Raw genomic sequence first — 26,887 nt, 5'->3', positions numbered from 1 at the left:
TTAGTTCCGCCCAAATAGGCCAGATTGCAATTCTGTTGAAAAATGTAACATTTAATTTTTCTGTATGTGGCTTTGTTGAAAACATAGGACTCTGGGTTGATTAGTATTTGTTGAAATAGAAGAACTTCATTATTGTGGCGAGCAGAGTGAGTACTCTGCCAGAGTCCGTTTATCCGGAAACAAATCCTGAATTAAGTGAATTAGCTCAATTTTGATGAGGTGACTGGTAGGTTAGTCTTGTCGCTGTGGCTATTTCTATAAATGTTAGTTTTGTGTTTTTGTGTCAGCAGTTGAAATGCAGTGAATGAAACAGTGATCAAAAAGAGTGCAGGCAAGCTTCAGCTAAAACTCCGATGTGCCCAGATGGACAAAAGGCTAGGTTTGAAGTATAAAATATTATTTGTTAGGACTGAACAAGGAAAATTATTACAGTGGATCAAATGGAGTACAGAACATGCTCTGATTTTTGTTCCGAAACATCTTGGTTCTGGGAGTAATTCCTGAGTCAGAAATGCTGAAGTAGTATGTCAAAATAATAAATGTTACAAAAAATACTTAACATATTAATAGTGGAGATACAATTTGGATTATCCATTATATCTAAAAACAGCATTATTTTTAAACCTCTAAATATGTGATACTGACTGATACTAGCAACCTTCTTTTTCAGATATGTTGTTCTTAATTTGGTGCTCTGTTTATTTCACTTTTATATCTGTGTTTTCCCAAGTGCATTCTGTCCTTGAGCATAGATAAACCTAGCCTCACTGCTGCATATCCAAGAAAATCTCCAAATATTGATTATCTAAAGAAACATTTGTGTTAAGTATCTGAAGTGTATTCATTAGCTTTGAGGGGGGAAAAATAGCAATCAGCATCACAGTGCTGAATTTCTAAAACGTATTTGGTGTGGCTTGATGTCTCTTCTGAATGCAGAGGAAAAACGGTCACATTTGCATCCGTCATTTTCTTTATCGCCTCACTGCAGTAGTCTTATGCATATTCTACACAGGCGAACAAAAGAATTTTGATTTGTTGACTACAGGAAAAAAACCCATGGCTTTAAATTTGAAAAGAGATGTGGGGAAAGTGTGTGTGTGGGGGGGGTGGAATAGGAAAGCCTGAGACTTGTGCTGTGAAAGACCTTCCTAATTAACTTTGCCAGGTTCAAACTGACATTGTTTTGAAGTGTTTTAAATACCTATAATGGTTGTGTACCTTATTCTTTATGTAATAATTGTTTGTTTTGACTAAATAACTCCACCTGCCCATCATCTCTAATTAGTAAGGATTGGCAATAATAGTGTAGGTCAACAACTAAGTACAGATCTGTGCCTCTGAAATCATGCTTTGTGGATCTAATGTTACTTTTAAGGGATTTTCTGATGTATCTACTGAATGAAATAAATCTGTGTCTTATGGCCCGCTTTTTCATCCTACAAATAGGACATGAAGAATTATGTGGCTTCACCTATCAGAAACAAGAAGGCAAAGAATCTATCATGTCCCCAGTCTTCCATCTTCTTTCTGGTATTTTTTTCCTTTGCATGGATTTCCATGCCTAATTTTTTTCCTCTCCCTAACCCTTCTTCTTTTCTTCCCTTCTAGGCCCAGAGCTGAGGATAGAAAGATAAGGACAGAGAGAGGGAAAGTGACAGAAAAGATTCCCAGAAAAGCAGTGGAGCTCCAATCTCTCTTTTGAATCCTCTGCTTCCCAATGAGACTTGGGTTCATGCGAGAGGGGCAGCTATAGACAGCGCACCAAGAAATCTGCCACCTTTTGAGGCACCAAGGCTACATTGTCCAGCACTCATCCTCCTCTTGCTGCAGTGAGGGCACTGTCTGCCATGCTAGAGACCTATCCTCCATCCATCCCAGCAACTGGCTCAGCTTAATTGCACTCCTGCCTCTGTCCCTGGTGCTTATCCCAAGCAGCTTGCACAACCAGCGGCACAAAAACAGCGTGACTGATACTGAAATGCTCCCACGTCCCACGCAACTTTCCTTTCTGCCAACATCACAGCCACCTCTCCTCCACACATCTCCCTGAAGCGCTGACACACTTTCTCTACAGCCATGGGAAGCGCTACCAGACTTCCTTCTGTCTGGGCCTCTGAGAGTTCCCAGCTCCCTGGTGGTCTCCTCAAGCTGGTATCTGTTGCCTGTGATAGTATATATCCCCAGGTCTCCTCTCTGTGCCCCACAGATTTCTTGGCAACCCCAGCACCTGCAAATAGCCTGTCTCTTCAGAATGGGCCCTCTGATGCCCCCATCCCTCAAATTGTCTCCTCTTCAAGGATGACAGCATTACTCTGTTTGAGCCTGACCAGATCAAGCCAGCCCCATTTCCATCTTCTCTACAAAGAGAGGCTGGCTTCAGCACTTCAACAAGGTTCCTCTCAGGATGCCTACACAAGAGACAGTTCTACTGTCACTGCATTGACATCTTCCCAGGTCTAAATGCTTTCTTCCAGCTCTTTGGTGCTGGGAAATGTCAGAAGCCTAAGCCCCGAGCTGTGAAACTCTGGACTTTCTGGACAAGGGGAGCATTTGCCCTTTTTCTCTGTCCAGATAAAGAAGGGTTAGATTTTAATCCTGTTATTTCCTTGTGCACAAACCTGTGAAGAGGAGGAACTTCTGCCCCGCCTCTTATTCCATCTCCTAAACCTGCAGATCTCTAACCACCTGGGTCCATTTTCTTCACTCTCTAGAAGGCCGACTTCCTTTGCTCAATTTCATCATGCCTACCTTCTATGATTCCAACCATCCAGTCCACTGGCGCTTTCTCTGCTTCACCCTCTCTGATCACCACCTGAAGATCTTCATGGCTCTAATGGAAGCATCTGCATCCCTATCTCAGTGACATCCTGATTCAGGTGCTCTGTGCTCCCGTGGTAGAATGATCATGGAACAGGGTACTGCAATACCTGGCATCCCATGGTTTCATAATCTTTCAGGACAAGTCCCATCCGTTTCTCTCTCAGACCCTTCTGCACCTTTAAATCAACTTGGATTCCAGAATGGCTGTGGCCCTCGTCTCAGAACAGGCTTCAGACTCTATTGGATTCTGTCTCAAGTCCTGGCTCCCTCCTTCGTGCCAGACAGAGATAATTCTTCATCTTTCAGGCTACTTTGCAGCCATTGTAGATCTGATTCTCTGAACCTGTCTCCATCTTAAGCCCCGATATGCCTTCCTTTTGCCCAGGTACCACCGTATATGTTACCTATGAGGATCTTTCTCTCTCACCAACAGCCTGTCCCCCCTGATTACTTAGTGCTCCCACTTAACCCCATCACAGTGGGTCTCTCTTTACTTCCCCACCATTTCCTGATTTCTCTAGCCACGGATGCCAGTCTCTTGGGATCCATTTCAGCCCAGGAGACTTTATCATCACAGGATCAGAGAGAGAGCACATTATCGTGCTCACGTTTCAGACCATCTTCTTAGTCAGACATGGGTATCCCTGCTCCTTCACAAGTGCATCTTGGTCTGAACAAGTACTGAACACACTTCACCTTTCGTGGGATCAGTCACTGATTGATTTATTTTTTTGTTAACGGTCCTGGGTCTCCCATTTGACCCCCTGGAAGTCCCTTTCAAACTACTGTCTCCTCAGGTGGCTGTTTCAGCCCAGAAACAGCCACCAGATGGGGGGATAGAATTGAGTGCTCTCATTATTACGGGCATTCACATGTGTGGTCACAAGAGTTTGGAAAAGTTTGCCAGTTTGTCTGTTGTGAGGCTGCCACGAAAATGGGTGGCAGAAGGGCTGCATCCTACTCCTACAAGCAAACTGAGCGCCAGCACCCCAGCTGGTCAGTTGTCACTCTACTGGAGGGGTCATAGTTTCCTAAGTTGAGAGGGCTGATGCACCTACTTCCCAGGCATAGAAAGTGTCTGTGTTGTCTCCACACATGTATAAAGTGCCATCAGCTGGAGCTAACCATATCCTGGGGTTGTAAGCAAGGCAAGCCCTCCTCCGGGTACTATTTGTTACATTTTTTGGCTATCCTCACTGTCCTGTTAGCACAACGGAAGAAGAGGGACATATGCCAAGGGGAAATTATTCCCTGGTAATTCTTTTATTCCTAGTCCTTTTTTTCTCCAATCTTACATGCACCTGCCTCCTCACTTCCATTTATTCTTTTCCACATATTTCTACCTTTTTAAACTTCTTTCTATCCCTGAATCCTCTCTTTCTAAAAAGAATTGGATAGACTGGAAACTTTATATATAGGGCTTGACTCACACAGATTGTTTGCCTTTTTGCTTCCTGGTAGATTGGAATCATAATGCTCTGTAAGTACCTTGCTGAATTGGGACCCAAAGTAGGAAAATAAAACACAAATTAAACAGGATAACTTATTTTAAGTTAACATTGTGAAAGGGAACAGTGCTAGCCATTGGGTATGTCTTCAATTGAATACTCAAATTGTGGTACCTGTAGCAAATGACCACAGTTGAAGGTAACAAATCTGTTATTCTGAGTCTAAGGAGAAGGAGATGGGAATTTTGTTGTTGCTGGTGCTATTAGGCAAAGTTTCTTCTTTGAAGAGGTTTTTAGTAAACTTGCTGAAAGTATCACTTTGAATCCTGCATGTTAGACAGAGGTAGAATTAATGAGAAGTGGTTGACTTTCCACTGAAATTATCCATAAATTTCAGTGATAGACCTAGTTAGTTTTAGTACACGTGGACAATGAGCTGGCAATGTTTCCCTGCTTTAGCGTGTTTCCTTTTTCCTCCATTACTCAGTATGTTGCAGCGTTTCTCAAATGTGGCCAATGTGGCCATATGCAGCCACCAGGGGCTTTACTTGCGGCCACGGCCTCCTGGGCTGTTACGGGCAGAGGGGCAGGTAAAGTAGCGGGCCCCTTCCTGTTACTCCTGGATGCACTGCCTTGATGTTGGTTGCTGGGGCTGCCAGCGGTGGTTTGGGCCTGCTCCCCCTGTGGAGATACCTGGGGCACAAAGTTGGAGAACCAGGCAGCCGGTGAGTTCCCTACCTTCCCAGGGGCAGTGGAGTTCAGGCTTTGAGCTTCAGCAGCCCTGAGGTGACGGGACAGCAGGGCGGCAGGCTCCGGCCACAGGGCTTCAGGCTCCAGCCCCCCTCCAACCCTGATTACCCCTAGCTCCCACTGCCTCCCCCTCACCTCACCCCCCTCCAGAGCTTAACTTGTCCCCATGCTTGACAGAGCTGAGTAAATCTGCTGTGAAAAGCATACTTGTATGCTTGTTAATATCACTTTTCACAGCAGACTTACAAGCTAGCAATAAATAAATTACAGTGATTTAAACAGGCATATGTGCGTTTTTATTTGTTTTTCCTAAAGCAAGTTAAGTATTTTAGGAAAAAGTGTGAGAGCGGCCACCAGCAATAGTTGGTGGCTGCACTCTGAGGCCACCAAAAAATTTGTCCTGAAAACCCCTGTATTAAAGAGTATTATAAATACTTGAAGCACCCCAGTTGTCCCTTTTCTTTCACAGTTCATGAAGATTGAAAATGTACTGCTGTTTCTAAAGCTTAGACAGGGCATTGTATTTGTAAATTAAGGCTCATTGTAGTCTACCCTTTTATGGATGGTGAGATTTTATAGATAACCATACTTTGGAATATGCACATATGATAAAGTCGGCATCACCTTTCAGTGTCTTGCCAGATGCTATGTAAAGTAATCCACATAAATCTAGCTACTGCAGATGAACCTTCTTAGATGTCAGTTTACAGTTTGTATTTATGTTTAGGTTGATCAGATTAAAATACTGCAGATACAGATTGTGTTGTTAATATTAAATTTTGTATTCCGGTCTATAATAAATGATTTTTCCTTTGTGCATTGGAAAAACTGGTTAATAGAGCTCATAAGAGAGTTTAATTAGTGGGCTGTTTGTGAAACAGAATAGGTATTCTGAGTCATTGCTCAGAATTACTCTGAAATTTCTCAGTGTTGGATTGTTTTCCTTTTTCTCGTTTCCGTTGTTGTTTGACGCAGGATGTTTGAGTACAGGGAGCATTGCATAAATGTAGCTGAATGCAATAATTTAATGACAAAAGCACTAGGCTTTTTAATTAGCAGCCAAACAGATTTTAGATATGGCTACTAGAATATTTTGTTTTATACTGTGTGGCAATCTTGTCTTTGTAAAAGAATATTTTCTTCTTTTTCCAGTACTTTTATGTGCTTCTGGATGCAAGTGTCCCTGCCACCACCACAACATAAAATACCTCCTGCTCTGAGATGGCTACCTCTCTTCTGGTGATTCTTCTTACCTGTTCTCCTTGCATGACAGAATGCATTCTTGGCCTTCCAGCAAAAATACCTCTTCTGTAGACCAGGCAGAATGTTTTATCAAGACAGTGTTTCTGCTGAGCCCTGCCAAGACAATTCTTTGATCAGTGATTAGGGACATCTGCAGTGATTGGACTTGTGTCACTCACCTGGTTTAGTTACCCCATGCCTTTTTCTTTTCTCTTGTATAAAATAGTGCACATATAATTTAATCACTAGACTAGTTGGGTTTTTGCAACCTTTGACTCTGGATAAAATTGTCAAGAAAGCCTGATGTGACTTAGGAGTCTAAAGTCTTCTCAACATGGTGGTAATGCTTACCATTGTGGGGGGAGTTGTGCATTGATCGGCCCATGTAGACCCTGCTGATGCACACTAAAGGTTCCCTAGTGCGCTTTAATGTAGTACTGTTTCAACAGCACTGTATTAAAAACACAGTAGGGAATATGCAGTGTGCACCTGCAGAATCCATGCAGACCAATTAATGAGGAACCTGTTAGTGCTCTTTAGAAATCAGATCGCATAGTAACCATTACCTCACCATGTAGACAAGCCCTAAGTCCCATTAGCAAATGGGATTTGGGCTCCCAAGTGCTCTAAGTCCCTTCTTGTCGTAAAAGGCTTTGAAAAAATTTCCCCTGTACTGTGCAGTCCATGCATCTGTAAATTATATACACTAATCTTATTAGTTACTTATGCAGAATATGGCCAATGAAAGTTCAAAATCATATCTGCTTCTGTGTGCTGTCTCCAGTTTTCATTCCATCTTGATTGGTACAGTGATGTGTTCACAACTGAGGATTCAGTTGCGTTTCACCTTAACAAGCTAAAGTTGTTTGATGAATTCCACATTCAATGTTGAGTTTTAGGAATCCAGAGGAGGCCATGTCCCCTGTGATGAAGCTTGCACCACTTCCCTTGGGAGACTGTTCCATAGCCTAACAGTTATTGCTGTCAGGAAGATTTTCTCTTGAAATTTAGCCTTTTTTTAATTTTTTTATTTTTTGCCTTTCTTAATTTCATCCCGTTTCCTGCAGTTACACCTACAGATATCTCACTAATGGTTCCTCTCCCTCCTTGGTTTTACACACTTCAAATATTTGCAGGCTGTTATGCCTCCTTTTAGTCACTGCTCAACATGTCTACAGCGTATTTTAATACTTAAAGATTTAGCTCTTTTTGTCTTGCCTCATAAGTCATTCTCAAGTCCCTGGTCAGATCCATTGCTGTTTTCTGAAATCTGCCTCCAGTTTGTCACTATTTTTCTCATGTCCCAAAATTAGTGCACTATTCTAAGTCTAGCTGGGCCAAAGCTGTAGAGAGAGGGAGCTGTCACCTCCTTTCTCTAAGATGTGATGCATTTGTTTATGCAGCCCCCTTTGAGGTGGAGTAGGAGGGCAGCTACTTTTTGTTGCAAACACGTGTAATTTGGTTTGTGCTTTGCCCACATTATAGGCCTCTCTTAGCATTATTGCTTCCCATTTTATCTCCTCGTGTGTGTGCGAGAGAGAGAGAATGAGTATTTTCCCCCAGTGTTTTAGTTGGCATCTTTCCATGCTGAATCTTACTTTATTTCTGCCTACGTTACTAATTTGTATCTCTTTGTCTTTGGCTTTTCTTCTGTCGGATTCACTGCTGTGGACAGAAGTAATAACTCATGGGGATTTCTGTCCCAATTGTGCATTACTCCAGTTCAGTGGATTTTTGTGGACATCTGTAGCTCAGTTCTGTTCTTGGAAAAACTGTTCTTTCCAGAACACAAAATCCACCAGTCCAGAGGACTCCATACTTCTTACAAGGAGATAGGGAGGGGAGGTAGAGAGAGCTAAATACAAAGTGCACGGGGTGGGGGGGATCCGCATATTAGCTCAAGAAATGAACTCCAAATTCTCTCATAAGTATAGTCCTTTTGTAGCCCATACATAACCACCTCATATGAGGAGTTTTTTAGTGTATCATAGATTTTAATTATTGACTCAGATCAGGTGGGACACACTCTGTGTGCGGAGGCGGGGAAAATGAAACTGTTTAAATGATTCTGGGGAGCACAAATATTAAATTGGGTGTATCCTGTTTTTGTTTGTGTTAATTTCTTTCACAGTATAGTAGTTCTGCCTCCAGATTCGAGGACATTGTTATGAGAAGGAATTTAAAGGTTAAGACTTCCAAAATTCAATCTCTCAGTTGTGCCTTTTAATTTAACTACACTGGGCTAAATGCTCATTTATACTGCTGTGGCAGGGTAAAAGGGAAATTTTACACTCACTTTTAAAGTCCTTTAACCTGCCAGCGAGATGTAAGGAGGCAGTAGTGTAAATAAAACACACTGACCTCAGATTACAACTGGTCAGAAAAATGGATTTTTTTCCCCATTGAAAACGTCAACTTGTCAGTCAAAAATTGAAAACCAACATAGCTTAACTGAATTAACCCAACTTCATTCTCAAGCAGAGGAGAGTTGGCGCAATGGTTTGGGTGTTGGCCTGACACTTGGAAGATGTGAGTTCAGTTCCCTGACTTTGGGCAAGTCATAGAATCTCTTTGTCTTGGGGTATGTCTATACTACCCACCAGATCAGCAGACAGTGATTGATCCAGCAGGGATCGATTTATTGTATCTAGTCTAGACGCGATAAATTGACCTCCAAGCCCTCTCTTGTACTACAGTGCCGCAAAACGTGCAAGCAGAGTCGACAGTGGAGCGGCAACACGGTGAAGACACCACGGTAAGTCGATCTAAGTATATGGACCTTCAGCTACATTATTCACATAGCTGAAGTTGCGTAACTTAGATCAATGCCCCTCTCCCCCCCACCCCCCTCAAGTGTAGACCAGGGCTTAGTTCTCCATCTGTGAAATGGGGATTATAGTACTTATCTACCTCACAAGTGTGTTTTTAAGGATTAATGCACCAAAAATTGTGTGACACTAAGATAGTGGGAACCTATAGGTACCCTAGAAATAGATCGATTCCAACCAACTTGGCTGCAACTGCTTCCAACCGACATGTCTGTTCTTTGAGCTCTGCATTCAGCATATTCCAAGTCTTAACTAGTGCAGTAATCACACACAGTCATCTCCATTCTTACAGCACCATACTTATTTCAGATGAGATGTAAAATAGAAATCCCAGATACTGAGGTCGTTAAAAGACCGTGGGACGCTTTCTGCAAAAGGGGATTTTGTAATTGGTATCCTGATCAAATTCCAACTGGAGTAATCTTCCCTTACACTTCCATTTGGACACCCTGGTCTTCATTTCCTCTTTTGAATGATTGTATTGTGTCTTGGTCACTGCACTTCATTCTCGAAGTTGTTTGTATTTCAGTTCAGGAGCTGCAGAAGGACCCTAAAAGTGGCGGGGGGCACCGGTGCCTGAACTGTGACCCTGCCTCCAGCACTGCCCCTTTTCCCTGAGGCCCTGCTTCCACAACAACCTCTTCCTTCCGAGATCTTGCCCCAACCCCCCTGCTATTCTCCGCACACTCCCATTCCGGCGCCCCTGTTTCAATTGAGTGCTCCCTGTACGTACTAGGTGAGATTTCCAAAACTGGTCAGCAGTGAGTGCTCTTGAATGTCAGGCCCATTTTATATGTTAGTTTGCTTCATTTCATAGATGTTCTTTGATGCTTCAGGGTGAAAAGCCTTGTGCCGTATAAAGCTATGGCCTGCGTTTCAGAGGCATGGAGCATATTCAATTTCCGGTTGAATTCACTGGGCACTTCCAGGGCCCAATACCTCTGCCATTCAAGCCGCTAAAAGCTATTATCATACATTAAAACATTGCGTCAAAAATATGAAGGCGGACAAAGCAGGCATTATTGTAATCTCCTTGTTGTAGTTTCTGAAAGCCAGGTTTTATAGCCTAGTGCAGCTCTGAATGGATGGTCTTTTTTCTTTAGCTCCTCGTCTAGGGCCACCATATTCGAGACCTAGTTATTCCCTCCAGACTAGAGGCTCTAAAACTCATGAGGTGGTTTTGACCTGGTGAGTCTTAAACATTTGTTTCATGTAGGATTAGAGGATATCTTTTGAGTTTTTGAACAAGTCTTTTTACTATCTGGTCTGTCTGTCTTTTTCTATCTATTTTTGTACAGCTTCTTGTACCTCCCTCATCCTCATACTATCTGAACACCTTTCAGCAGTGCATTAAACAATTGGGCTAAAATATGTGCCATGGGGGAACGGTTGGGACATGTGTAGTGTCTTTTTTGTTTGGTAGGGTTTTGTTTTTAAACACACAGCAGTTTGTGCATGATATTAGAGAAGGAGTGTTCCTTGCACTTGGAAGGAGAGGTCTTGAGGTTTGCGACGGTCCTTAGTTCCTGTGAGAGTTCTTTTCACAGTTTTGGACCAGTGTCCCCACCCAGCTTCTTCTCCTGCGCAGATGAGCTTTTATCGGATTCCCTCTGGCATTACTAGAGTTTAGGTAGTGCTAGAAATTCACTTTCTGTGAGATTTCCTATGGGAGAGTGCAGCCTTTGCCATTCTGATTGCAGGGCTTCAGTGCCCTTAGGGAAGTATTTTCTGAGGGATACCATCCTTTCTGAGCAGTATTTTATGTCAGTGTGTTTGTGTTTTAAACATTGGTGCCTTACTGAAGCTTCCAGCTAGATGCAGTCTTAAACCATGAAACTTATGAGCTTCCCCTTAAGTTTTGTTTTCCTGATTTTATTATGTTCCCAGACAATTAGTGACTTTTGGGGGAGGGGAGAGTAGGGAGCAGCATCCTTGTTTTACTTGGGAATCCCAGGTATTCCTGACCTATAAGACTCCTCTTTCTAGCTTAAGATTTTTGTTACTAGCATCTCCATTTTAAGCAGCAATAGGCAGCACTCTCAAATTGTAGCTGTACCACAGAGAAGGTTGGTTGGGATTTACTCTGCTTGGGCCCAACCTGCCTTCTGTAACGCGTGAGATACGTAAACACTTATAAGTCACTTTCAAAGTGGAGCAGAGTTATTGCATCAGTAGTACTGGACTATTTCCTATGGCCTGTATTCTTTCAGGAGATACCATTTTGCGCCCATCAAAAATACCTTTGTTTCTTTGTCAAGGACCAAACTATTCACAGTTTATCTCTCTCCCCCTTTTGAGAATGACCCTGAAAATGCTTGCTAAATTCTAGCAGATGTGACCACTAGACTGTAGTAGAAACAGGCTTTCTCTACATTCTTGGACAAGCAACAGCTTCCCTAAACAAAGTTTTATTTACTCTGAAGCAGTTCACGTCTATTTTAAATAGCCTGTAGGGTAATTAGACACTGTTAGAAAGCTGCACCTGGTACAAGACAAGTTGTGACCTTCACACTCTGATTATATTGGCTTATAGCAGTGAGGGGCTTACCTTAATTTTCTGATCTTGATAGCATTGTGTATTGTGTTTCCATACTCTTCTTTCAGTACAGATTTCTTGGATGACAGCAGCTTCCTCTGTCCTTCTGTGAAAGGGATGTAAAAACAGATGACATGTCAAGTTATTGTGAAAATGGGCACATTTTAAGAGCAAGAATACAGAGGAAAAGTGAACTGAACAGGAAGTGTTCTCGCTTCCAAATATTATTCCTAATAAGAATACGGACAGCTCTTTATAGACAGTGTCTGGCAGAAGGGTGCACTTAAGATTATCAGAGAGTCAGTAGGCTTCCTCCTCTTTCTGTAGGTATAACCACTCATGGAGGCCATCTAATCAATGAACCATAAGTAAATACTTATGCGAACGTTTGTTGAGGGATGGTTTAATGGAAGATCTTTCAGCCCATGAAATGCCTAGTGAGATGTTCTTCCATCAGCTGATACCAAAGTAAAGGCTGACTTTTCTGGACCTGTTGCTTATGAGAATTGTATTTGTTTGACTTTTTGTAGAACCCTCCGTGCTTTCTCAAAGCTCCTCTGAGAGCTGAAGCAAAACAGGGTGAAAGGCATTCTCATTCTGCCCAGCTGGCTTAAATAAATGTAATTCTTAGTGTTGATCTTACTTGAAGGTAAACTTGCAAGACTTTTTTCTGGTGCTGGATATTTTTCCTGTGTTGTCTTTGACAGTTTGGAGCACTGAATGCTACTCAACTGACCTTCAGGACCAGAACCCTGCAGAGCTCACTGCTCTCTTCCTAAGGGTAGATGATCCCCCCGGCAGCCTTTTTGGAGGGGTTGGGGGCTGTATGAGACTTTAGAGTGAATAAGTTTGGTATGCAGGATTTCCTTGTGAAAAATCTGGGATGAGGCCTAGGCCAGAGCTTGTTAGAAGCCCCACTATTGACCAGTTGAAACTTAAAGAAGTACCATTCATAAAACTTACATTTGAAGGGCCTCTACTCTTCATATTTGCTGCTTCTTGGTGATTGCCTAAGACCTATGCTTAGTTTACTTTCCCTTGGTCTGAATCTCCTCTCCATGGCTTCCCTCCCCTTTTTTGGTGATTGCAGTCAGTTCCCCCTTTGGGGAACTATCATGGCAACTGAAATGATGATGAACTTGGCAGCACATCTGTCTCTGTGCATTTCAATGTGTCCATCCCTGTAGTATCCATGTAACCTTCTGTGAATGCTACGTCGTCTCCCCCAAAATACATTTTCTAATGAGATTTTTGCCATGCCTAATTCTTCCCTGGGTCTCCCTCTTCTTTCCACATCCCCATAAAGTAAGCTGATCTTATTAAAAGAATAATTAGGAAAAAAAGGGAATGTGTTTAAAATCCTCTAGAAATATGTTGGGTTTCTCCAGCACTAGACATCCAGGATGGGAACCCTAAATATAATTAGGTCTCTTGTATTGCTAGTGTTTTAAAGGGGGAGAATGCTCCAGCAGCTCTTAATTTTTGTTAAGAAAAAGAAATGTGGCATTTTGCAAGCTTCTTTTAAACATATTGAGAAGGCCATTTGATCATTTTTCTTGTTTGCTTGCTGGCTTTCATTCTGCCTTTGCTGATTTGTAAGTGAAAACTATTATCCAGAAATGGTATGCAGGAGAGGAATACTTTTTTTCTCTTTTTCCTAAACTTGCTTCTGCATTTCCTGGGTGAGTTTGTGGCTTCCACAGGGAGAGCAGACCTGAGTTTGAAAGATACTTCTGCGGACTGTATTTATGATTTGCACCTGTGTTTTGAAAGCTTGTAAAATGGAAAGATCCATTACTCTTGTTCAGTTTTGTCTAATTATATTGCGGTAATACCTAAGGACCTTAACCATGGACCAGAACCCCATTGTGCTGAGTGCTGTGCAAACCCAAACCAAAAAGATGGATCCCTACCCCAAAGAGCTTGCAATCTAAATATAAGGCAAAAGACAAGAAATGGACACAGATAGGGTAGTACAATGAAACAATGAGACAACATTGTTCAGCGTGACACAGTTTTATCAGAATACAAGAAGCCTAACGGCTGTCAAGTTTTTTGTAGGTATCCTGGCATAGAAGAGTTTGAAGGAGGCTTATGAGCTTTGCAGATGTTTATGGGAAGTTCCTCCAAAGCATAACGGGTAGTTTGAGAGAAAGCATGAAGGTGTTTGTTTGAAAATGCAACAGTGGCCAGTGGTTAATTGGCATCATCTCAGCAGGCCTATTAGGGAAGCAAGTTGGACTTCAATTTGGCAACAAATCCTTCACTAAATGACCCAGGTTTAAGTACAGATGTTGGGGCAATGATTGGATTTAAGGAACCAAGCAATGTGTGATGTACAGCGTTTCATCTGTAGGGGTCTCTTTAAATCCCAGGTGACATGTGACTGAATGTGGTTACCATCTGATGACTGATGTAAAACGGGTTAGTAGTTGTGGTCCAGTTACTGAAGGGGGAGACACTACATTGCAAGAATAGCATAGAAGTAATGAAGACCAGCTGGCATTCACATTGATGATTTCGGGAGAGCAGCTGAAGATTTCAGTTAGTGTTTCACCTCTAGATTGGGTGAGGTACAGGGAAGATGTGGTGTAGGGAGCCTGGCATTACTAATATCCATATTATACCTGGTCTTGTGAATAACTAGAGGGTTCCAGCGTCCAGTGCAGACAACCTAGCACTCTTTAAATGTGACGAAATTCCCTTTATTTAAAAAAATGGGAGAGGCTAAATTTTTGGTTTTAGCTTAATGCTGCTCACACATTGATGGGTCTCAAGACCAAAGAGAGTGATTTCTTCAAAAGAGCATCCAATGTGCAGGACACCAACCTGGAGAGGCCCAGCTTGGCTCAGAGGATGATGATGTCTTTTTCGTTTTGCTTTGGGGAATGGCTGCACTAGAAACTGGGAGGTGGGGGCGGGGAGAGAGAACAACAAGCTGGAATAATAGTAGTGCGAAGATCTAGAAATACAACATGCTAGCCCTACCTAATAGTGGTGTCTAATGAACTAGTGGATTCCCAAGTACAGAAAACGAGACTCACAATTTAATGTGGTGCTGTGATGTGACGTGTGAATGGCCTGCTGTGCCTGTGCAGAACCCCATTGAGATGCCCAACTGCATGCTATATGTTGCCAGATCAGGGCCTAAGAAATGGTTTCCTTTTTCAGAACATGCAATAAAAGGATATGATCAAATAAATGAAAACTCATATTTCTTGGCCATGGTTTAGAACAAATCCTCTCCCCCGCCTCCAGTATCCGTTTGCAGTGCACATGAATCTAGAGTCTGTTTTTATTGTCATGAGGATTATTGCTATTGAGAATAATTTGAAAAGAATTTATATTTAGCATAATTTGTTCCATTTTTTTTTGTTTATTTCTTGGCTGTGAATGTTTTAGTACACTAAAAAATTTACAGTGTCTGCTAGCCATCTCATACGACCAAGCATAGGTTTTCACAAAATTATTTTTCTGTGGATTTTTCCTTTTGACTCTGTTGGCCGACATTCTGTTGACTGAGGTAGAATTTTTTTTCCTTCAGCATCTTTGATGTAAAGTATAGACTGCTAAATCATATGGCAGAATGCAGCAACAAAAATTCGATGATTGAACTAACTGCATCAAAATTGTTGTGAGTTGAGCTTTAATGGTTCGTTTAATAGTAAAACAGTATTTTTCCTTTTTTGAAAAGCAGCAGAAAGTCCTGTGGCACCTTATGGACTAACAGATGTATTGGAGCATGAGCTTTCGTGGGTGAATACCCACTTCGTGCATCTGACAAAGTGGGTATTCACCCACAAAAGCTCATGCTCCAATACGTCCGTTAGTCTATGAGGTGCCACAGGACTCTTTGCTGCTTTTACGGATCCAGACTAACTCGGCTACCCCTCTGATACTTTCCTTTTTTGGACTCCCTGAAATTAAGTGTTCAGAATGTTGAATAAGTCAGTTTAGATTTTTTCTTTCCACAAGAAATTTTATACAATGTAACATCGCTGATGTAGGAATTAGCATACATGTGATAAAAACACAATCAGTAGCTTAGGAATAGAAGTTTATGAATAGCTTTTTATACGTGCATTATCAATCACTTCTTTTGAGGAATTTTGTTCTTTGAATCAGATTATGCAAACAAGCAAAGGAGTAACTTTGCTCATGTGAATTGCCTCCTTCCACTTTAGAGGAAACATCCATGTAGATATCTTCTTGTGTGGAGGATGGCAGATGGCAGTGCAAAGTAACCTTAATGATGTAACTAAGGAACTCCAGAGAAAGGAATGGGGGGACATGAGAAGCTGTGTGTCCAGGTCAGTGTTGTTGTTCTCTTATTTCAGCTGTCTCATGTCACTCTCTCCCCTCCCCAAAGTTCCTTTTGGGTTACTTTTATCTATAGTCTCTTCCTTAAAAAATATTTATGCAAATATCTCTGAGAAACGAGAGAGACATGCTGGGTGAGCTAATATGTTTTTATTGATCCAGCTTCTGTTGGTGAGAGAAGAGCTTTTAAGCCACACAGAGCTCTTCGGGTTTGGAATCATTAGGGAATCATTAGGAAAGGGATAGATAATAAGGCAGAAAATATCATATTGCCTCTATATAAATCCATGGTACACCCACGCCTTGAATACTGTATGCAGAGCTGGTCGCCCCAACTCTAAAAAGATATATTGGAATTGGAAAAGGTACAGAAAAAGGCAACACAAATGATTAGGGGTTTGGAACAGCTTCCGTGTGAGGAGAGATTAATAAGACTGGGACTTTTCATCTTGGGAAAGAGATGACTAAGGGGGGATATGATAGGGATCTATAAAATCAAGACTGGTGTGGAGAAAGTAAATAAGGAAATGTTCTTTATTCTTTCTTATAATACAAGAACTAGGGGTCACCAAATGAAATTAATAGGCATCAGGTTTAAAACAAACAAAAGGAAGTATTTTTTCACACCACACACAGTGAACCTGTGGAACTCTGCCAGAGGCTGTTGTGAAGGCCAAGACAAAAACAGGGTTCAGAAAAGAATTAGGTAAGTTAATGGAGGCTAGGTCCATCAATGGCTATTAGCCAGGAGGAGCAGGGATACAAAACCATGCTCTGAAGTGTCCCTAGCCTCTGTTTGTCAGAAGCTGGGAATGGGCAGTGAGGTGGTCCACTTGGTAATGATCTGTTCTCTTCGTTCCCTCTGAAGCACCTGGCTTTAGCCACTGTCAGAAGACAAGATTCTGGGCCAGATGGACCTTTGTTCTGACTCGGTATGGCCATTTTTGTGCCCTGTGTGACTCTGGGCAAGTCATTCAGGGCCAGATTTTTAAAGGTATCTATAGATATCTAGATATGTTATATGAGTTATGTTGCAACACTTACGTAACTTACACAGCTGCGTTCCATTTTCAAAAGTGACTTAGGCACCTGGGAGCTTATATCCCATTGATTTCAATTAGACTTAGGCGCCTAAATACCTTTGAGAATCTGGGTCTAAAAGCTTGTCTGTTTTCAGAATGGGACGTAGCCATCTAAGTCACTTGGGCCTCACAGTGCTGAGCAGAGCAACACCTTAATACCTTTGAAAATCTGGACATTATTCTCTCTCTGCATCAGACAGTTCCCCATGTGTGAAATACTAATTACTTTATTGAGCTCTACTAATGAAAAGTGCTGTATAAGAGTATATTTATTTATTTATTTATTATTGTATTTATTTGTATTGTGATAGCACTTGTGAGCCCCAGTCCTGGAACAGGACCCTGTGGTGCTAGGCATTATACAAACACACAATGCAAAGACTCTCCCTGCCCCACAGTGCATACCCCACTTGCCAGAGGTATTGAGAGTAAACACATTCAAGATTGGGAGGGGCCCATCTGCAGCTGTAGTGGGGTCTATATAAATACCTTAGGTTGCGGATTCTCAAACTTTATTGCACCACAACCCTCTTCTGACAACAAAGTTACTACATGAGTGGGCCACAGCCTGAGCTCCGCCGCCCCGGGGTGGGAGAAGAGGGGGCTGCGGCCCAAGGGCGGGCAGGGGGAGAGCTTGGGCTTCAGCTTCGGCCCTGGGTCCCAGCAGGTCTAATAGTGGCCCTAGTGACCCCATTAAAATGGGGTCATGACCCATTTTGGAGAACCGCTGACTTAAAAAAGAGTGGGGAGGGGTGACATCAGAAGTATTTGTTAACGCCATTTATGCTCCTGCTTCTTTGCTCAGTTTAACTTTTGGTTAGTGCCAGCGAACTGGGGTTGGAATATATTTGTTGAGATGGATTTAGCCATTCAGGAAGAAGGGGTGTGTTTTATGCTTGTACTTCTAGACCTAGTGAATGGAAGTGCTCTCTTGATGTATGTAATTTAAAATAGCAATTTCCTGTCTGTAACGCTGCATGTGGTCATTGTAGCAGTGAAATAAAGCATTTCTGTGGGTTTTTAAAGGAGTTCTGCAATATGCATTTAAACCTTAAAAATTGAGCACCTTGATCTGATTTTTAGAAGACCTGAGACATTCCTATTATTGTATGGATTATGCAGCACAACATTTCTAGATGTTTTTTTCCCCCAAATACAGTAGGCCAAATGCACTCAGGCGCGCTCTTTCTCTCTCTCTTCCCCCCCCCCCCCCCCCCCCCGCTCCCCACAAAGACAAAGTAACAAGGTTTTATGTAGCAGAGATGGAATCCCGCCAGCAGACTAGGGCATAGCTCCTCGTGCAGGATGCTTTGTGACCACTGCTTCCCCCATGCAGGAGTGTGAGAGAGAGCTGAGTAGCTACTTCTGCATTACTGCAGTTAGAGCCTCTATGGAGTACAAGCAGCAGAGAGTCCTGTGGCACCTTATAGAATAACAGACGTTTTGGAACATGAGCTTTCCTGGTGGGTATTCACCCACAAAAGCTCATGCTCCAAAACATCTGTTAGTCTATAAGGTGCCACAGGACTCTCTGCTGCTTTTACAGATCCAGACTAACACAGCTACCCCTCTGATACTTGACTCTATGCAGTACAGTTTTCACAGCCAGTTATCTCTCTCCCTGTGTGGGCTTTTCACAACCTTTCTTCCTCTTACCCCTCTTGAGCAGAATCAGGATGATTCCTCTGCACATTGACCCCATGTGCAAGTAGGATTTGGACCTAGCATTTTCAAAATTCATTAAAAAAGTGCGTAACAGTGGGTGAGATTCAAGAAAGTGCCTGCCTCCTGAGAATTTTTTTTTTTTAAAGCCTGGTTATTGCTATTCACTTCTGCATGCCCATTAAGTGTCTGTGGTTTAAAAAAATACAACACATGATTGCATTTTCCAACTATCCAAAATAATTTAAATATGGCACATAAGAAAGACGAATTTGAAAGCCTGAGTGCAAAATCTGCGTATGTGTTACTATAGTCTTTTGTGTTCTGTTAACAACATTCATATTGTAAAATGATTGGGAGAAAGGTTTAATATTTTTTGGTGTGGCTTTTGGTTATGTTATCCTTATCCTACTCCATTGCAAACACCTAGTTGCCCTCGCTGTGTGTGTATATGTATAGCGTTAATAATAATACATCTCTAGCTCCATGTTACTAAATCGAGTTGTTAACCCAGGTCTCCTCCTTCTACTACAAACATAAACACAGACATTACCAGTAAAAACAGAAGCTGTTGAAATGATTTGGCTGCTAAAATGGGCTCCTGCCATCCGGATGCAGCAGCAGTTGTACCGTATTGTCTTTGCCGGCATCACAACATACTAAAGAAAACATAATGTAAGAGCTTATCCTGGCACAGGGTAGTCTGTCCTTTCTTTTCAGTTCTGCGTTGCCACTCACAAGTCAATAAGACAATATTGAAAGTTTAAGTTGATTTTACAACCAACTGAGCAATGTGTTTTGGAGGGGTCTGGTAAAATATGAGGCTTCTGAACTTTCACATTATGAAAACCAGACACACTCTATAAACAATGGCATGGGGAGCATTTATTTTTATTTCATTTTAAATGGGAACCATGTTGCTTATACAGCTGATCCTCTAGTTTGTTACAAACTCAACACAAAGCTATTAATTGTGTTTATCTAATTCCATTGATATCAACACAGTACATGCTTTTCAGATAACTTGTAGAAAAGTTTTTGGGTTTTTTTTAGCTTTTTTTTTCCTGTTAGTTACGTACATTGTAGTGGCTATTTAAAATTTTTCTGTTAGCTTCCACAAAGTTGAATGGTGAAAAACTGACACCCTGCTGTATGTAGAGAGTCTAGGTGGAAGTGTGGTGAAAACGAACAGTAGAAGAGAATTTTGATTCCACATTTGGAAGTCATTCATATGCTGAAAAGATACTGAGTCCTTTTTTGTTTTGTTTTGTTTCTTATGTTTCAACAGGGCAGAGTTTAGGGTATGGATTTGTTAACTATATTGATCCAAAGGATGCAGAGAAAGCCATTAACACTTTAAATGGACTCAGACTCCAGACCAAAACCATAAAGGTAAGAGAATACAAAGAGCCTTTTGCTAAATTTAGGAAGAGCAGTAAGTAGTTAAGACAGTTTTTGGAAATCTCATCAGTATTTTAATCTGACAATGTAAAGGGCACAGCTAACTAGCTGTTCCTTAAAACAAAGGATGTATGGCAGATGGAATCTTTTTTTCTTTCAAACTGCTACTATTTTTATTTATTGTGGAGGGGAGCCATTGTCGAGTATTGTAAAGCGTTGTAATGGGATTTGAAGTTAGGATAAAACAGCCATTGAGAGAACATTACCCATAGAACAAAGGTGAAATATACAGTTGTATCATTCATAAATGACCACAACACGTTGTGTTAATTACAATTAATTTGGCATGTGATTATCAAACATTCAGTTCATAAAAGGCATCCTCTAATCAAGATACCATTTTCAAAAACCACAGTGCTCTCTTTCAAGGGTTATTCTTCCAGTTTCACTGTTCTTTCTTTGACTCACTTTCTCCCAAAGGGGCTAGAGATCAAGTAGAAGCCACCCAGTTTGTTATGCAAACGTGCCATTAGTTTCTCCCTGGTTTCCTTAGTGGTCCGAGCAAATTTTTGCACTGTAGAATTTCTTACTGCATCTCTGATTTCAAATAGTCTCTGGATCTGCTCAGTTAATCAGAAGCAAAAGTGTTGAGTTTTAAGAGAACAAGAGACTAATCATTGAGATTATATATAAAATATTCTTTCCAAAATTCATCTTGCGGGAGCAAGACCATCACACATGCATGTATTTATACCATGTACCAAAATCCTTACAACAGGTTTTTATGCCGTTAAGGTTTGTATTTATTTAATTTATCCAAATGTGTAAAGTAAAGCAATAAAATAAACTATTCTTATCAACTGCTGCAGATTGAAATTTAGTGCTGAGTCTCAGCAATTTAGTCATTCCACTTATAAAGTTGAGCTGCAGGTTATGCTCTACTTTTATCTTAAAGGGACACTGACAAGATAAATATCATAGTTTTAAAAAACAGGTTCTTACCTGTTTTCTGAAGGCCTTAGATTTAAAACTCAAATATCTAGTTTACTTCCTACTTTTAATGTTGTGCATTTACTATTTGTATATTAGACACTTTGTCCAATCTGATTAAATTCTTTTTTTTAATTACATTTCTATTTTTAATCGCTTTCACTTTCTGGTTCTCCTGAGGAAGAACTGTGCTGTTGTATTTGAGTTTCCTGTGCTGCTGGGGAATTTCACTGCAAAAGAACATTTTAAATTTGTCTGTGTTTCATGAAACTACTTAATTTATTATGCTTTTGTAACTTTTCATAAATAGTTTAAATTCACAGTGATTTTATTCATGTGTCCTTTAAAGGAGTTATAACTTCTGCAGTAAAAGTTTTGTTTTAGGGAGGAATTTGGTACACCGCACATTTCTGGAAGAGTGTTTCTTTAATATAAGGTTTTTTTAAAATTGTATGGAAACAGTTTACTGGGTTTTGGTTTCTTTTATGCTTGTAAATACGTTATTGATTACTTTGATTTCACAAGTGAAATTCTGTTGGAATTTTGAAGGCATTTAAAATTTCATAGTAAACAAGGAAACAAGTCTGTTTTATATGCATCGAAGTTGTATATGTTTTACAAGGATTAGTAGAACATATATAGTCTTCAAAATACACATTTTAAATAGGTATTAACAAAGTCATCAGAATTAATCTGAAGGAACTTACTTTTGAATCTCCAGGCTTTGTTGACTGTAACAACATCATATAAGCGATAACACACAATAAGGTATGCATACTTTTTGAGCAGTTTGAATACAGATTGGAATTGCATCTATTGCAGATAAAATGCACCCAAAAAGTGTTTCAAGTAGCAAAATGGCCTTTTATTAAACTTCCCACCTCATCCCCACAAACCCTTTTAAAGCCACGGTAAACCTATCCTATTATTGTATTTATTAATTCTCTTAAAATAGACCCTTTCTGCCACATATAGCATAGTTTGGAGGCTTTACAAAATTGAAGTTGTTGAGGTGTGAAAAATATATTTTTAGTATCCTCTCCAACTCCCATGCCAGTTAAATATATTGGAGGAAACTACTTCTGAATTCCACCTTGGATTCCAAATACTCTTGCAAAGCAACAGCAAATCATATGCAATAAAGTTTTAGACCACTTTACTTTGTCCTTCCCATCCCGCTCAACGTTTCCCACTGCGTCACCACTTAAGACAGGATCACTTTTGTTTGGTTTTATTATATTTATTCTTTTTATTTATGTATTGGATTAATGCACAAAAATATAAATGCACCTACCTAATGCTCTCAGTGCCATTTGCAGATGTTTAATAATGCAGTCAGTACTTAAAAATTACATTTTTAATACACAGTTGCTTTGCAGATTGGAAAATGAATTTGATTCAATTAAATTGTAGCATAAAATTTAAAACAAAAGTACTGATTACTTTCTCGGATTATGTCATAGATTTGATTGTATTTTTTTAAGGCCAAGAGGGGGTCATTATCATGTAATCAGACCTATTTAGGGCCAGATTGAGCCTTTGGTCAGTGGCAATGTAAGGTGTGGTATGTAGCTGGATAAGTCCTCAGGGAAGATGCTTCCTTTATTATCTCTTCCTCTTTACCGAACACAGATTTTGTCCTTGTGTAGCCTCCTGTGCTCCTACACCCAGAACCAAGGTCTGGGGAGGCTGTCTAGGAGTATGTGGCTGAATAATGTTTTCTCCCATTCTCCTGCCCCTGCACAGCTGTGTAAGGCTGGGAAGCAATCTGACCCTGAACCCGGACACATTGTTAAAAGCAAGGTAGAATTCCATGTGCAAAAATATTGTGCACACAAGAAAAGTTACAGATTCAGCCATCTACACAGAATTCCAGGTGGACCTCAGGCTCTGGGAGGGCGATAGGGGTGTTGTTTTTCTTCTAATTTGTTTTAATTTTTGGCTTTAAATCTTGTGTTTAATAAAGTACTAACAAATTGAATTTTAGTCCTTTAAAAAAAATTAAAATTAGTTCAGGTACTACACCTGTCCCTACATCCCAGTCTTCTCATGTTTATGGATTTACAGTAGAATTTTGTGGCTGTTTATTTTTAATGTTCTTCTCTCACTTGATATTTATGAGAGGCCCATGTAAACAAGAGAAGTTTTTGACTGCATGGGGAATCAACAAAACTGACTATGCACAATCTGCTGTCAAATGTACAGAATATATTAATTGAATTCAATTTTTCTCTTTAATTTCTTGGTATTGTAAGTAGTAATTCCTTTTATCAATAAGAGCTAAAATATTCATATTTAAGTGTTTTATTCAATGTCCTTTATAATCAAAGCTGAGAGGAGATTGTTTGTTTGTTTAGCAGAATATCTGTTCTGGGGGAAGAGTCCAGATAATGGATGTGTATTCATGTATTGAGGTGTAGATGATTATATGAGTGGTAATCATATTCCACTAATCATAGTGCATATTTCAACAAAGGTGTTGTATATTATTGTCATCTTTTTGTGAGGGAGGGGACAGTATTTATAGTTGCAGTGAAAACTTTTATGTAGTTCCACAAAACACTTTTGGGTGAATGAAGATATGTCTCATGTTTGAAACAAATCCATCTACTGGAGATGGTGTCCATTTTAAAAAGATTAATTATGTCCATCCAAGAAAGTGCTGTGGAAGAAGCCTACTTGTAAAGGTCACTGCTAATGTTGAATATTGGCTAGAAGTTGAATGAAATATCAGAAAGGAAGCAAGATGTACTCTGCATAGCCTGCAGATTGCTTAAACTCTGCTCCTGAGCACTGAATAAAATGGATAACATTTAAGAGGATGTGGCGAAAGTGTTTCATAATGTTCTCAAATGATTCAGAATATCTGAGCATTATGTTTAAGGGCTTTAGAACAAGGAGGGGATATAGAACTTTGAAGAGAGGTTTGAAATCAAAAGAAAAGTATCGTCTACTGAAAGCACAGTCCTATTCACTTTCCCTTGCCCTACCTTTAGCGAAATAGATTTCCTCCCTCCCTGGCACAAGTAAGCAGTGTGCTATCTCATTAGAACAAACAGAAGAGGTGCAGGTGGAGGTCCTGACAAATAGCATCTTATCAGGCAAATTTGGGCTAGCAAAAAGAACCAACCTGGCCTAAATTCCTGATTCCTGCCAGTATAATCCAGTGTTTTAAACTTCTGTGCTTAGAGACAGATTCAACACCCAAGACCATTCAGTGTGGTCAAAGGCTTTCTGTGCATCTCAGGTTACTACAATTTCAAGCTTTTTGAAAATGAAGTTAATAGCGCAATATATATGTGTTAGTTAGAAATGTTTACTGTTGCTAAACTCTGTTTTGTGTAGGTCCCCGGGGCTGGGGGTGTTGATGGTAACTTAAAACACATTGGATAAAATGTTGGCTAAGACCAGAAAGATTGATTAGCTACTTTACTGTTGTTTCTCTACAGCAGAATGTGGCAGCATTACTTTATTTTAGCTTTTTTCATCGTGCCAGATTTTGAAATCATTTGCACACTCAGACCTGCCTGTACCTTACTGCCAGGCAAGCAAATAGCAGCAGTCCCCAGTCCCCTTCATACCCAGTCATGCTGAAAAGTTGGTTCTGAAGCATGCCCAAAGGTTAACAAATGACGCCTCAGGCAGACCAAGGATTTCCAAAGCCTCAAATGCTCTGTCAGCAACACCCAATCCCCTTCAGATTGAATGTGGGCTTCTAGTCATAGCTGCAGCAGTATGTTACAAGGACAAAGGAGGTCCCTCATGTTACCAGGCCCCAAACCATTTAGAGCTTGGTGGGTTAAAACCAACATAGCGAACTCCAGGCAGAAATTTATTGGCAGCTTGGTGATGCTAATTACAGAGTGCTGACGATGTGTGCCTTCTGCATGCTGCTTTGCTAAATAAGTGGGTGCTTCCATTTTCCACTAGTTCAGTTTCCACATGGTCTCAATATATAATCCCCGTGTAGAGCACATGGCGGTAATCTAACCTCCAGGTGACAAAACCATTGATAATTACAGCAGGGTGCTCCCTTGGAAAGTGGTGGCTGAACATACCAATTGATGCTCTCTTGGAATAATGATGTTTCATTCTGAAATAGGGTGACAGCACCTAAGGTGCATTTAAGCAATCTGTCGAGTACATTTAGCTGCACTCAAGCACCCTACTTCTTCCTCCCCAACCCCAGGAAAGCTTTATAAGTATTGGGAGGGGTAAGGGAACAAATGGGCATTTGTTGCTTTCTCTTTATGAAAATTCAGATTACGGGTTGCAGACTTGGCAGATAATTTTAAAAGGAACAGGCGGGGAAAAGCTAAGTGTATTTTTTTCCATTGTGTAGCAGATGAGTATTAGTCATAAAAGAGAGACTTTCTGCTGTGATTGTAAAGCCATGGTGAAAAATCTCAGACAAAAAGCTTTAATGGTACCGCAGATCTCAGAAGACTTACTAACTTGCTTACTGATTTTTTGGTCTTCAAGGGGATGTTCTGTTTATCTAACCTTCTGGACTTCGTGATGCTTATTAACATTCTCTTTCATCCTTCTGCCTATAGTAGCGCTGTCGCTATAACGAAAGGGACCTTTTCAGTGCTTTCGTTCGCGAAGATTCTAATTTGGCTTTGCTGCATTCAACATGCATCAGAGAGTCTTTATCTCTGTTTTGTGCATCTGCTCTAATTGAGATCTCTTGCTTTCGAACTGCTTCACTTTTGCCAAGGAGTTCTTTCCATTCGACGCATCATGAGAAATTATTTCTCTTAGCACTGCTCTTGATGTTTCCCAGAGTGCTGCCTGGTCATTGTCTATGGGTAGCCTCCCTGAAGTGATGGGACAGGCCCTTCTTTCTTATCTATAATCATAATTAATCTCAATAAAGCTGCATTGAAATGCCAAGTGTAAAACAACTCACGACCTCAAGGAAAACAGAGTAATCTTATGGGATGATGACGCTCTGGCTCTTGGACAAGAATGACGCAAATATGCAAGGAATTTGGCCAAATCAGTAGGGTTTTTTTTCTGCAGGGTATTTTCACAAATCTGGATTTTTGCAAGAGTTAGAGCATGCAACTGGAAATGTGGAAGCAAGAGTTCTGTTTCTTGGGATTTGTAAACATTATATATGACAGTTTCCTAACCCAAAAAGTGTTGCAGCCAACATGGGGAAATTCTTTAAAGGTAGATAAAGAGGAACTGATCACCAAACTAAAACTAACGTTAGCTTAGGTTCAAGTGATCCTGACTTCATCACATTTATAATATTCAATCAGAATAAAGGCCAGAACAAGAATATTTATAGTTGGTGCTTTAATAGGGCCAGTTTCACAAAGTGGAAAACAGTTATGAGCCAGATCAGCTGGGATGAAGAAATCATATTGAATGATAATTGGCAATCATTTAAGAACACTTTAGGAGATGCCCCAAATCCTATAATCAACAAGAAGACCATAATGGTTTTTAAAAAATGTGATTTAAAGGTGAAGTGAAGGCAGCTATAAAAAAAAATATTGTAACAAATGGAAATACAGGGAAGTGGATAGTAATGAATGTAAATCAGCAGGATTTTTTGGGAGAGTGGGCATGCATGTAGTATTCCAGTAGCAGGTTGAGACTTCAATCGGACCCTGTTGTGCTGGACATATGCCTAATAAAGGACAATTACAATCAGAGTGCTTACAATCTAATACATAAGACAGTGGTTGGGCAAGGGGAAGTAAATGCTGGAGAGCAGAGGGGCAAAAAAGGTTAAGTGACTTGCCCAAGGCCAAACAGAAAAGCTGTGGCAGAGCCAAAAATTGAATCCAGATT

General features: G+C 40.6%; 1 protein-coding gene across 7 annotated transcripts in view; it reads left to right on the top strand.

The window, feature by feature from the left end:
* Positions 1-26,887, top strand: part of ELAVL4 (ELAV like RNA binding protein 4) — a 105,150-nt gene that overhangs the window by 63,482 nt on the left and 14,781 nt on the right. For all 7 annotated transcript variants that reach the window (XM_050961734.1, XM_050961731.1, XM_050961730.1 and 4 more), the window contains exon 3: positions 19,977-20,080. In XM_050961734.1, the coding sequence (XP_050817691.1) occupies positions 19,977-20,080 (104 nt within the window). The remainder of the gene's footprint in view (positions 1-19,976; positions 20,081-26,887) is intronic.

This window comes from Gopherus flavomarginatus, chromosome 7, assembly GCF_025201925.1.
Source record: "Gopherus flavomarginatus isolate rGopFla2 chromosome 7, rGopFla2.mat.asm, whole genome shotgun sequence".
In the NCBI taxonomy this organism is placed as follows: Eukaryota; Metazoa; Chordata; order Testudines; family Testudinidae; genus Gopherus; species Gopherus flavomarginatus.
Note: the sequence above shows the minus strand (reverse complement) of the source record. Positions and strands in the feature narration are given on the sequence as shown.